Source organism: Nelumbo lutea, chromosome 1 (genome assembly GCF_056320005.1).
Source record: "Nelumbo lutea isolate HS-2025 chromosome 1, American lotus-T2T, whole genome shotgun sequence".
NCBI classification, from domain to species: Eukaryota; Viridiplantae; Streptophyta; class Magnoliopsida; order Proteales; family Nelumbonaceae; genus Nelumbo; species Nelumbo lutea.
The window spans coordinates 22,739,755-22,753,665 of NC_142684.1; the positions used below are offsets into that span (position 1 = coordinate 22,739,755).

General features: G+C 38.3%; 1 protein-coding gene across 1 annotated transcript in view; it reads right to left on the reverse strand.

Annotated features, from left to right (window-relative positions):
* The window catches only part of LOC148873933 (uncharacterized), a 77,920-nt gene that overhangs the window by 27,573 nt on the left and 36,436 nt on the right, over positions 1-13,911 (reverse strand). Inside the window, exons 18-29 of the mRNA XM_088948308.1 lie at positions 6,386-6,453; positions 5,060-5,165; positions 4,789-4,876; positions 4,565-4,683; positions 3,358-3,512; positions 2,734-3,199; positions 2,625-2,630; positions 2,361-2,434; positions 1,664-1,745; positions 1,356-1,464; positions 848-1,244; positions 144-534 (exon numbers count right to left, since the gene is read on the reverse strand). Of these exons, the coding sequence (XP_088804434.1) occupies positions 144-534; positions 848-1,244; positions 1,356-1,464; positions 1,664-1,745; positions 2,361-2,434; positions 2,625-2,630; positions 2,734-3,199; positions 3,358-3,512; positions 4,565-4,683; positions 4,789-4,876; positions 5,060-5,165; positions 6,386-6,453 (2,061 nt within the window). The remainder of the gene's footprint in view (positions 1-143; positions 535-847; positions 1,245-1,355; positions 1,465-1,663; positions 1,746-2,360; positions 2,435-2,624; positions 2,631-2,733; positions 3,200-3,357; positions 3,513-4,564; positions 4,684-4,788; positions 4,877-5,059; positions 5,166-6,385; positions 6,454-13,911) is intronic.

The following is a 13,911-nucleotide window of genomic DNA, read 5'->3' on the forward strand; positions in this document are numbered from 1 at the left end:
TCAACATCATAATAAGCCTCTACCTTGATATGCCCATGATTAGAATACAACATCCATTTTCTTGGACATCCTTTTAAATAGGCTAGTATTCTATTCACTGCTTGCATATGAGATGATCTAGGCTTGTGCATATATTGGCTAACCACACTCACAGCACATGATATATCTGGTCTAGTCAAACACAAGTAGAGAAGGTGACCGACAAGTCTTTGATACACAACTTTGTCAGGAAGGACATCTCCATCATCAACTCCCAACTTATGATTGGGATTAATTAGAGTTTCAGCTGGTTTACAATCCAATTTCCCTACTTCCTGAAGTAGATCAAGGACATATTTCCTCTGAGAAATATAAATGCCCCTCTTTGACCTTGCGACCTCAATCCCTAGGAAATACCAAAAATTTCCAAGATCTTTAATTTCAAATTCAATAGCAAGAAAAGACTTTAATTCAGCAATTCCAGAGATATCGTCCCCTATGATAATAATGTCATCAACATATACTATCAACATAGTCACTTTTCCATTCACTCTCCTGATAAACAAGGTATGGTCAACTTGAGATTAAGAAAAGCCAATTTTTAAGATAGCTTTTTTGAATCTGTCAAACCAAGCTCTAGGGGATTGTTTAAGGCCATAAAGGGATTTATTCAAATGACAAACCTTTCCTTCACTCCTAGGGATGTTCACTCCAGGAGGGAGTTCCATGTAAACTTCTTGAAAGTCGCCATTAAGGAATGCATTCTTAACATCCATTTGAGTTCATCTTGGCTATTGGAGCAAAGGTTTCCTGATAATCAATGCCATAAGATTGAGTGTACCCTTTTTCCACAAGTCAAGCTTTATACCTTTCAATTGAGCCATCAACTCTATGTTTCACTGTGTAAACCCACTTACATCCAACAGGAACTTTGCCCACTGAAAGAGAAACAATTTCCCATGTTTGATTTTTCTCAAGCGCCTCCATTTCCTGGTTCATAGTATCCTTCCAATGAGGGAACTGCATTGCCTCAGTAACACTGTGAGGGATAAAAACAGAAGCAATGGAAGAGATATAGGCACAATAAGAGGGAGATAAGGTATTATAAGAGACATAATTTGAGATAGGATATTTAGAACATGCCCTTTTTCCTTTACGAACCACAATAGGAAGGTTAAGGTTAGAAACCACACTAGAAGGCTCAATAACAGGTTCACCGCAAGTATTAGAAACAAGAAGAGGTTCAGAATCTAGATTACCTGAGTCTGGGAAGTCAGATTGTAATGGACATTCAATCTCTGAAGTCATCCTCTTTTTTCGTCTAACGAACCACTAGTGCCAAGACCGAGGAATAGGAGGAGGCATAGGAGTATTACCACCACCACAAGGAGGAAGAGAAGAAGGAGAAGGATCGACAATACTAGTTATAGCTGGAGCAGGAATCGGCATATAAAAAGGAGTCCCATCTTCACTAGCATTCTCCCCCTGAAGAGAAGGGCAAAAAGAGGAAAAGACTCAAAGAATGTAACATCTTTGGACACATGCCTTTTTCCAAAGTGAGAGTCATAACAACAGTACCCTTTTTGGACTGAAGAATATCCCAAGAAGACACACTTAATAGACTTTGGCTCAAATTTCAACCTAAAGGACTCATGTCATGGATGAAATAGATGCACCCAAAGACCTTAGGAAGAAGATGGAAGGTATCCTCATCAGGAAGAAGAAGCTGATGAGGAGACTGGAGATGAAGGGTCCGCGAAGGAAGTCTGTTAATAAGATATACAGTTGTTTGTACAACATCCCCCCAAAACCGAGTTGGGACATGCATCTGGAATAACAATCCCCTGGAAACTTCAACCACATGTTTGTTTTTCCTCTCTGATACCCCACTTTGTTGGGGGTATGAGGACATGAACTTTGGTGAATTGCTCCTTTCTCTTCAAGGAAAGTTTGTAAGTGTTTCTCAAAGTAATCATTGGCATTGTCAGATCTAATAATCTTAATCTTCTTTTCAAATTGTGTCTCCACCATATTAAAAAGGCCTTTTATAATTGAAGGAACTTCATCTCAGCTATTCATCAAATACTTCCAGGTATACCGCGAGTAGTCACCAACAAAGAGAATAAAATATTTATAACCACCCATACATGGAATAGAATAAGGTCCCCAAACATCAGTATGTATTAAATGGAAAGCAACATTACTTCTCTTATTACTTGCAAAATATGTGGTTACATTGCTTTAATAGTTGATAGACTTCACATTGTAGACCAGAACTAGACAAGGACTCAAAAGACACATGCCCAAGACAGTGATGCCACAATTTCAATTGACTTAGTTTTTCATCATGACAGGACTCAAACTGACACATTAACCCAAACTTTGGAGACTGATCAAGAAGATAAACTCCATCGGCTTCATGTCCACTGCCAATTGTCTTCCCCGTATTTAGATCCTGGAAGACATAATAAGATGGAAAGAATGTTATAGAACAATTATGAGACTTTGTAGGAGAGCTAACAGATAAGAGATTTCTATGTAGTTGTGGGACATGGAGAACTAATTTCAGAGAAAGATTGTTGGTAAGTTTAATTTTCCCAAACCCGAGATTGGGGTCTGAGATCCATCAGCAACAGTAATCTTACCTTATCCTAAAAAAAGTTTATACGCAGTAAAGTAGGAAGGCATACCAGTCATATGATCACTAGCTCCTGTGTCAACTATCTAAGAGCCAGAGGATGAGGCATGACACACAAGTGCAGTACTTGATTTTGTAAAGGCACTAGAAGGTGTATGTGAACCAGTAGATGTAGGCAACCCACTCTTTTCAAGATGGAGCAAGATGCCTCTCAATTTTTCCATCACATCAGAGGTGTCATGAGTAGATGCCTGTGTAGAAGAGTTTCCCTCAAGCATGTGAGTCTGAGAATCATGACTAGCTGTAGCAACATGAGCATTTACCTTCTTTTCGGTTTTAAACTTCTCAAGATTTATGTGGGGATTTAGTTTCCAGCACCTATCCTTGGTGTGCCTTGGCTTCTTGCAATATTCACAAACTACATCTTCAGGTTTACCAGAACTTTGTTTGGGTTTTGTAGACACAAGAGCTGTTTTGTCACTAGCAGGAACTTGCATCATGGAAATCCTCCTACTCTCCTCATTCTGCACCAAAGAAAATGCCGTGGATAATGACAAAATATCAGCACTAAGGATGTGTTTCCTGGTGAAATCATAATCGGAATTTAGTCCAGCAAGAAAACCAAAGGCTTGGTTTTTTTAATGCACTTCCTGTATTGTTTAGCATCAATAGGATCCTTCCACTCCAAAGCTCCTAAGTGGTTCATTTCTTTTCAATCTGATTGTAAGGAAGAGAAATACATGGCCACCGATTTCTCCCCCTGTCGCATATTACATGCTTCTCTTCGCAACTGATAGATTCTAGCCATGTTCTTCGTTTGAGAATAAGTTGAAGTTAACCTATCCCAAATGCCCTTAGCTGTTGGAAGGAACATATAGTTGCGGACAATGTGAGGCTAAATAGAGCATACCAGCCATGACATAACCAGCAAATTATCTTGCTCCCATTTGGAATAATTTGGATCAGCTGATTGAGACCATTCAACAAAATTTGTTCCATCAAGTTTTACAGTAGCAATTTGCCCTCCAGCACTGTCATTACTTCTCGGGAGGACATAGGTAGGTATGCACACATCCTTGTGTGAGTCCATTGATCACCACCCCTCTAAAAACACTTTTCTCACCAACACCACAATCTTTCAACACTAGCTGAACATCCAAACACCTTTCCTTGAAGGTTAAACATGGATTACAACAATAAATAGAAGAAAAGGAGATGCTGGCGGCAAAATAGGGGAAGAAAAAAATTTCCAAAACAAGTTTTAGGGCTCCAAAAAATCTGAGACTACTTCCTGTAGTCTGAGAAAATTACCACACTTCAAATGCAAGTGGGTTTAATAGCAACCAGCCCACCATGTGAGCATGCAAGCCCTAAACTCCAAATCTGTAATTTTCACCAATTTTCATCTAAAAAATCCAATAAAAATGTAGACAAGCTTCAAACCTCCATGAAATGTATATCAAAATTCCTCTAAAAATGAGGTGCATCAAGGGGTGTCAAATCCGCAAATGAACGCTGCCGACTGTACGGGCTGCTGACGTCAACCGGCAACGTGCTGACGTCAGCAGGTTCGTTTGTGAGTCACGACCAGCGACAGATGCTCTGATACCAAGTTAAAGCAGTCAAGACTGAAGAAGAAGAAGGAGAAGAAGATGAAGAAGAGTTTGTTGAAGAAGTCAGGTGTGTTACTGTTCACACCCTAAAGAGCTTTTCTTAACATTTGAAGAAAATTACAAATGGGCCTTTGAATAGGCGCCCAAATACAAAAAGGATGAAAGGACATAAATTCCCTTACATTCTCAACATAGACAATTTAATGAAGTCTGGAGTCATGATAATCCACTGAATTTTGTTTATGTTAAAATGGTTGAAGACTTGCCATAGGGTATATCTTTTGATATCATAGTATGCATAAAGCTAAAAAGAAAGATTCAGAAAGAAAGACACCTCTTGTAGAGGACCTAGAGGCAAAAGGGTTGGCTCATTATGGAGCAGCGCATCCTCACATAGCTTTATTGCTTTATGAAGCTCCTTTAGGTGTCCCCATTTTGGTAGTCTTGCTAAACCTGAATTCATTCAAGACGTACACATTTAGACTAAACACCTACACCATGCTTACAAGCTAAGAAATTAGCAAGTTATTTCTAGAACAAGAAATGTTAGTAAACTACCATATTCATCAGTTGGTGCATCATAATCATAGCTTGTAGTAATGAATGGCCCACCTGAAGTACGGCCAAAATTTGTTCCACCATGATACTGAGCCACAGAAAGGAGAGAACTAAATACTTTAATATTTCAGTGACAATAATACCATAAAATGTAAAATAGCACACTTGTTGGTAGAAATATAAATGGAATTAAGGAAAAGAAAGGAAAAGGAAACAACATAAAACAAGATACTCCATTTTAACTGTCAAAATCTGAAAATAAATATAATACCATGTAATAATTTTGTACGCTACCACCTTTCTGGAAAAAACGAGCAACAGCATAAGCAACATCTTCAGGTGGCCTGTGAGGATTTCTTGCCCCAAATGTTTTAAACCTGAAAATGTAAAATAGTATGATTATCATAATTAAGGAGAGTTCTGACTTCTGAGATTCATGAAACTTCATAGCATACATTCAATGAGCCATTCTTTAATGCCATTATGTCAAACTAATTTTTCTTTACTTCCGGGTCTAAATTTGAGTTCCTTCATTTTGCTAGTGAGAGGAATTTCATGGTTACCCATCCTCCCCTGGAAAGTTGTGGGATATCATAATTTTACATATAAATTTGACAGAAAGAAATCAAGAAACAAGTGACTGAATAAATAGTTTGTCCTTTATCATTTGAGTGGAATGAAAACCATTACAAGAAAATTTTAAAACAGTATTGGTCCAAAGTCATTTAGAAAGGCCACATAATCAAATAAACTGTACCTTTTTTATATTAGAAATTCATGTATATTGTGACTTTTATGAGACTTTAGGTGAGAAATGTAGTCAATGCCAGCACTTTTGCTAGCTCTTTTTATCTACTCATCGAGTTATTGATGTTTTTAAAGAAATATGGTTTTGAATAATCATGTGGAAATTTATATGTGCTTTTTTTTATTTGATTTAGAATCCAAGTTTACATATTCTGATGTGTCAAGTTTTATTTTTAATATTTTTTTTCAAAAGTTGCTCCTTACTTCATTTGGTCACACACTTTGCCTTGTGCTTAATGTGTTTGGAAGCCCTCTTACTTGCCTTGTGTCTCTTGCTTTTAAAACACTGCACTACACAAAACTAACTACTTGGCCAAACCCACAGACAATGCGTAAATTCACCAAAATACCCCTACTATCCAGAAACATAAAATACATAACAATTAGGAAGATCCCATGCTTGATCAGTTGGATCCTGCATTATTGGGTTTCGCAACTTTTTCTGAAAGAAGGTAAAGTATAATGTATTATATTTCAAAAAATATGGTCCTCTGTACAATGAGGTGCTGCCAAATATATGCCTTTAAAGGTCCCCCCCCAAAAAAAAAAAAAAAAAAAAAATATATATATATATATATATATATATATCCACCCCAAAAAAGAAGCAGAGGGTATATCCTCCTCAAATATAATGTGTACAGATAGCCAACTATTTAAAAGTTCTGCTAGAAGACCCCTGATTCTATAGTTGATTTCTGCTCAAAAGTTCTATCGTTCCTTTCATAACAGATAGCCCACATAACCAAAGCTGGAATAGCCGACCAACAGACTTTCCCTTCACTAGTCATACCTGCAACTTGCCACTCTTATAAAAGCTGCTTTACTGATCTCAGAAAGCACCAGCGCAAATTTAGAGCCCTGACAAAATGGTACCAGATAGGTACTAAAACCACAGTGCAAAATAACCAATGTTCCACAACATTGGTTAAACCAAAGTTATTCCGTATAGAAATTAATGAGCCTTGAATTAGGAAGAAAGAAAGCATAAAATTGGCATATTTAAAATAACGAGGAAAAAATATCATAATATTTTTATTCTTTTCCACCCTCCCGAGTTTAAGTTTCCCTTCATTTTCTCCTATTCACCTTTTTCTTCTTGTTCTTTTATTCTTTTATTGTTAGAAGCTGAAAATATTCCAAGATACATGCTTTCCTACCAAAAGAAACAATGTGTAGTAGACTTTATGCCAAACAAAAAAACAGTCACATGAAAATATAAACAACAAAAAGCTTTGATGCATAAAAGAAAATATTAATAAGACCAAAAAAATATAGATGAATCATTACCATCCAGGCCAATTCTCAGTCCAAATTTTTGGCTTGTCGACAGAATTGGGTTTGAATTGGTCACAATAAAATGAGTTACATGTGTTGATCTGCAAAAGTGAAGTAAAAATGATCAAGCTCTAAATTAAATACAGAATATTACTATAAAATAAGAACTTGAGATAAGCAAATAACATGAATTTTATCCATCTTAAAATATGAAAAGAATCATACAGAAAAAGCATATGGTCATGCAAACATCAAACGCAAGCAGGAGCTCATTTCAAGTATTTAAGACAAAAACACAGAAAAAATCCTCAAATTCAAAATAGGGGAATTTAATATCACGTGTTTTAGCAGTTTGTACCAATCTTGTTCTGAGATGAAGAAGAAGAAGAGGAAGCTGTCAAACTAGAGAGTGTAAACCCTACTAGTCGACCATAATCTATATTATATTGAAATTAGAGTACAAGGACAAAACTGCCCCTACTTAAGTATGGGACAAGTGAACTACAAAAGTAAAGCCAGAATTGCCACATCAGCATATAACTTAAAACATAATGAAAAGAATCCAATCTCTTGTAGGAGATTTTTCAGCCATACTAACTTACATGTAGTATGTGCCATGGCTCTGTATTCGGCTTCAGCACTACTCCTTGCCACAACAGTCAGCTTCTTATTCTTCCATGTCACCAGATTTCCTCCAAGAAATGTGCAGTAACCTGTATATCTTCTATCCGAGGTTGAGCTTGCCCAATCTACATTTGTATACCCAACTACCTCAAGTCTTCCTCCTAGTTTATACAATAACACATGGCCTGGAACTCCCTTCAGGTACCTTACAATTCTAAGAACTGCATTTGAGTGAGGCATCTAGGGGTTCTGCATAAATTGGCTCACCACACTAACAACAACAAAGGAGATGTCTGGTCTCGTGATGGTCAGGTAGTTCAACTTCCCCACTAACTGTCTATATCTTCTAGGATCATCAAATATTTCGCTTGTATCCTGCTCAACTTAGCAATCGGTTCCATGGGTGTTTCAGTTGGTTTCGCACCTAATAGTCCTGTTTCATCCAAAAGATCAAGGACATATTTTCTTTGGCACAGGTTTACACATTGTTTTGACCTAGCAACTTCTATACCCAAGAAATACTTCAACTTCCCAAGGTCTTTTTTTTTTTGAAAATGGTCTTGTAGAAAGTTCTTTAGTCTGTCAATCCCTAATCTGTCACTGCCAATTATGACTATATCATCCACATAGACTACTAATAAAATCTTTTTGCCTTCAGAATCATAGCTGAACACTGAGTGATCGACCTGACATTGTTTCATTCCAAAATTTTTCACCACTTCACTAAACTTCCAAAACCAAGTACGAGGAGATTGTTTCAGCCCATAAATTGTCTTTTTCAATCTACACACCTCACCATCCTCCCCCTGAGCAACAAACCCGGGTGGTTACTCCATATATTCCTCCTCTATAAGGTCACCATAGAGGAAGGCATTTTTAATGTCAAGCTGAAACAGGGGCCAATCATACATAACTGCCAAGGAAACTAAGACACAGACTGAACCAATCTTTGCCACAGGGGAGGTTTCCATATAATCCACCCCATACAACTGAGAATAACCTTTAGCAACTAGTCGGGCCTTCAACCGTTCCACACTACCATCTGGCAAGTATTTAACAGTATACACCCATTTACAACCTACAACATGCTTACCTGGAGGAAGAGTAGTGAGCTCCCATATGTGAGTATGCTGAAGAGCAAAGAGTTCATCCTCCATTGCTTGACGCCACTTGGGTGAAGGGCCTCCTAGACATCCTTGGGTATAGATATAGAGGACAACAGAGAAACAAACTGCCAATGTGAAGCAGAAAGGTGAGAGACAGAAATAAAATTGGAAATGGGATGTAGGGTACAACTATGTTTACCTTTCTGTAAAGCAATGGGAAGATCAAGTTCTGAAGGTTCTGGGACAAGAGCAACAACAGGATCCGCAGACAAGGTAAAAGTCGGAGGAGGTGCCAATGTTTGTCATGAGTATACACGTGCTGGATCGGTGGTTGTTTAGTAGGAATCTACACTGGAGGAGGTGAAGGTTCAGTCACAATAGGAACAACTGGAATGGGATCACTAACTGGAAGAGGAAGAGGAATCAATGGTGGAGAGGACAATACTTCAGGTCCCGAAAAGAATGGTACGGACTCAAAAAAGGTGATATTAGGACAGACAAAAGACTTCCGAGTGATGGGATTGTAACACTTGTACCATTTCAAGGTCTGAGAATAGCCAAGAAAGATACACTTAATAGAGTTTACATCCAGCTTGTCTAAACCAGGACTCAGATTGTGAACAAAGTACACACACCCAAAGACCCAGGGTGTTAATGGAAAGGGAGACAAGGTGGGGAACAAAACAGAAAAGGGAGACCGACCGTGAAGGATGAAGGAGGGCATCTGATTAATAAGGAAACAAGCAGTAAGCACGGTGCAACTCCAAAATCATTTAGGAACATTCATATGATGAAGAATAGACTGAGCAATTTCAAGGAGATGAAAATTCTTTCGTTCAGCTACCATTTTTTTGAGGGGTAGATGCATACAAAGTTTGATGAATGATGCCATGTTGTTCCAAATATTGTTGAGAGGAAGTAAAAAGTATTCACGACCATTATCTGAATGAAGAAATTTTATTGGAACACCAAATTGCATACGTATTTCAGCATGGGATTTTTGAAAAATAGAAAATAATTCACTCCTTTCTTTCATTAAATAAATCCATGTCATCCTTGAATAATCATCAATAAAAATGACAAAATACTTGTAACCATTATAGGACTAATTTTAGTCGGACACCAAACATCTGAATGGAGTATAGCAAAAGGACTCAACATACGACTATCAACTCTAGGAGTGAAGGAAACCCAATGGTGTTTCCCATATTGGCACGACTCACACGGTAAAGAAGACAAATGACTCAAAGAAGGAAATAGTAGCTTGAGTGCCTTGAGAGATGGATGTCCCAGTTGACAATGCCATTGGAGAAGAGTTAAGGAAGTTTGAAGTATAACTGACGATCTACCACCATCAAGATATTACAATTCACCGGCCTCATGCCATCCACCAATCTTCTTCCTCGTCTTGAGATCCTGAAAAATACAAGATGAAGGAAAAAATGTAATAGATCAATTAAGGGTCTTAGTTAATTTACTAACTGACATGAGATTGAATGGAAATTTAGGCACATATAGAACAAATGATAAAGAAAGAGATGCAGTGCCAACTTTACCAACACCACAGATGGGAGAAGAAGAACCATTGGCTAGGGTAACACTTTGAGATGTGGAAGTTTCAGAGAGGGAAGAAAACACACCTGGAGTCCCGATCGTGTGTTCAAAGGCTCTAAAATCAATAATCTAGGGAGAAAGTTTGAGGACAGGTACTCTAATGAATGATCCCATGATCAAGGAGACAGGATGCCAAGGGTTTTGAAAAGTATTCCTTGGCATTATCAGATCTAAGAATCTTGATCTTGGTTTCAAATTGGGTTAGTATCATTTGATGGAAAGCTTGGGTCAGAGAGGGGACCTTATCTCGAGAGTGCATAAGATAGACCCATGAAAAACGGGTATAGTCATCAACAAATAATAAGAAATATCTATACCCCTCCATGGTGGGAGTATGGTAGGCCCCCCAAACATCAGTATGCACAATCTCAAAAGGAAGGTTGCTTCTTTTATTACTTAAAGGATAAGATGATCTACTGTGTTTTGCAAATTCACAACTTTCACATTTTAACCAAGACACTTCTACTGACTCAAACAAGTTTGGAAAAAGACTTTTTAAAGACCGAAAAGATAAATGACCTAAGCGGTTGTGCCAAAGCATAATCTTACTACAAGACTGAGAAGCAAACAATTTCCCTGCTTCACTCTGCTCCCCCTGTAAATGTTCTAGTAGGTAGACTCCATTCATCTCACGGCCAATCCCAATCACCTTCTTCATTTTCAGATCCTGAAAAATACACCGATAAGGGAAAAAAGATACCGAACAGTTTTGATTTTTAGTAATACTACTAACTAAAAGTAAGTTAGCATTAAGCTTGGGAACATGCAAAACCGAGGATAGGGTGATGGTATCTGATAATCTAATGCCTCCCTTGCTAGAAATTGGTACAAGAGAGCCATCAGCAATAGAAACTTTGTCTCTCCTAGAGGATTAGCAATAGGTGCTAAATAGAGAAGATATGATGGTCATATGATCTGAAGCACTTGAATCTATTACCCAGGAAGGTCTAGTATTACCTGGGACAGAAGCATGGCAAGCATTAGCTCTTGTACTTGTATGAGCAAGGGCTGAAGTAGGCTGAGCTGAATTACTAAATTCATTTTCTAGCTGAGTTAGAGCATCTTGGACTGCAGCTAGGGTATCTAGAGGAGTGCCTCTTGTGCCTAATGAAGTTGTACTATCAGTGTTGATAACCATATTAGCATTCCCTTTCTTATTTTTGAGCTTTGTTGGAACAAGATGAGGATGCAGTTTCCAATAGGTGTCCTTAGTATGTTTAGGTTTCTTGCAGTGTTCACATACTAAGTCCTTCTTAGCTTCCTTCTTCTCCTTACCCTCCTCCCCTCAGATTTAGGTCTAACTACTGCCAAGGCTGATTCGGAGGGTTGTTGCTACAACATAACCTTTCTCCTAGTTTCTTCACCATGCACTAGGGAATAGGCTTGTGATAAAGTCACAGTATCTCTTGTCAACAACTGCTATCTCACAATGTCATATTCAGAATTCAGACCGGCTAGGAACTCAAAAACTCTGTTATTTTCAACCTACTATCTATATGTTTGTGCATCTTTTTGACTCTCCCAATCAATTGTTTCAAGATGGTCAATTTCATGCCACAGAGATTTTAAGGTTGAAAAGTAAACAGAGACCCGCTTCTCTCCTTGCCTCAGAATTTTAACCTCACATTTCATCTCATAAGCCCTAGCAACATTAAGGGGATGAGAGTAGCTTTCCTTCATAACATTTCATATTTCCTTAGTTGTTTTGGCCCACAAGTAGTTTTGGCTGATGTGTGGCTGCATAGAGTTGCACAGCCATGCCATCACCAAAAAAGTCTCTTGAACCCACTTAGCATAAGTAGGGTCCTCCTTGGTCAGTTCCTTCACAACAGCCATGCCATCACCAAAAAATTCTCTTGAACCCACTTAGCATAAGTAGGGTACTCCTTGGTCGGTTCCTTCACATCCCCTAGCAAGAAAGTTCAGTTTTCCTCTACCCCCAATAGCCATCACGGCTGATTGGGCTCATTCTAAGTAGTTTGATCCATCAAATTTAACAATTGTAATCTGAAAGGTGTTCTCAGTCATGTTACCTAAACCACCACTCCTAAAGACACCTTCCCCTTGGTTCTTGAACTCCATTTTAGGTTAGGAAACCTATTGTAATCAGAAAACTATACCCCAAGGCTGATAATAGCTGACCTAGGACAAGGATTTTGTAGTTACCCAGAACTAGATTACAGTCAACTACTGTCCTGGAATTAATATCAGTCCTGGACTTTAGGTTTTTTTTTTCTCCTAAAAATAGGTGAAAAAGAAGAGATTTTCTAGCCGTACTTATCTGAATGAACAACAAGGACTTTTTGAATATCAGTTTCAAAGAAAAAGAACTTACTTTCTGAAGAAAAGTAGCCAATTTATCTCTTACTGCTGCCGGCCTCAAGAAAAGAAGGAACTTGCCCAGAAAAAGCTGATTGCTTTTACTGCTATCGGCCTCAAGAAAAGGAGAAATTTGCCCAGAAAACTAATTGCTTCCTTCAGTCTACAAACTTGATCAATCAACTACTGTTGGCACCTCCAATCTTGATCAAAGAATCGATCTTGATCACTCAATTCCTGCCTGATTCTTCCTGATTACAAGAAGCACTCTCCAATCTTAGGACAACTGCTAAAAAACTTCTTGTAACCTCCAAGAATCAGCTAAAGTAAGGATCTTTCTGAACTTCCAGCCCTAAATAATTCTCATGTGGTTGGCTGAATTAAATCCACCTGAGAAAACCCTAGATCAAATGCTTTGATACCAACTCGTAAGAAGTAGCACTGTTACTGTGTGACCAGAGAAGTACTACAGGTTCGAAGAGAAGGAGAGAGAGAGAAAAGAAGAGTGAAGAGTGAAGAGAGGAGGAGAAGAAAGAAGGGGTTCGGTGATTGATGATCTGTCGCCCCATACACTTCTTTATTTATAGCTTTAGGTTCCTTACAAGAATAGGAAATAAACATAAAGTCCTAGTCCTACTAAAACAAAACTTAGAAACAATAAGGCCAGCCGGCCTAACTTAAAAGAAATTAGAAACAACTAGGTGTGGGTATGGAACCACACACACTAGAGCCTAAGTGTGGGTATGGAACCCCACACTCATGGCTAACCAACTACTTCTTCATATCTAAGAACATAAAGTTGACACTTATCTTGGGTTCCAAATTGTTCCACAACCATGTCATGATTTTGGCATCTTCTTGTTCCCAGTCATCAAACCCTGGAGATTCAGCTGATGGTTTATCTTCCTTCACATGTTTCACTTTCCTCTTTTCCTTGAGAGAAACTTCCATTGATTTAGCCCATGTCACATAATTTTAAGGGATATGATATCCATCACATGGACGCCCAAAGATTGCGGAATAAGAGGGGCAAATTTCAAAAATTTTTCTCTCCCTTCAACTGGGAATCGCATTCCCTATTTAGAAAATCATATTTTCAAGGATCATTCTTGAACCATAAACTGAACCAGATCTGAACCAAAAGGAGTAGGAAGGGATTATACCTGATACGGAGAAACAGTATCTCCCAATGGAGGTGTTCACGCCCAAGGAAGGATCCAAAATCTGCTCCCACTGAAAATGGCGCAGTGCAGGATGGAGCAGAATCAACAGTGTTCTTCCAAATGAACTTGACCCTTCGCAAGAATCAATAGGATGGCTTGTGAATACAGCTCCAATCAATCTTTTCTCCAAAAGATTGGTATCAAGATCAAATCTT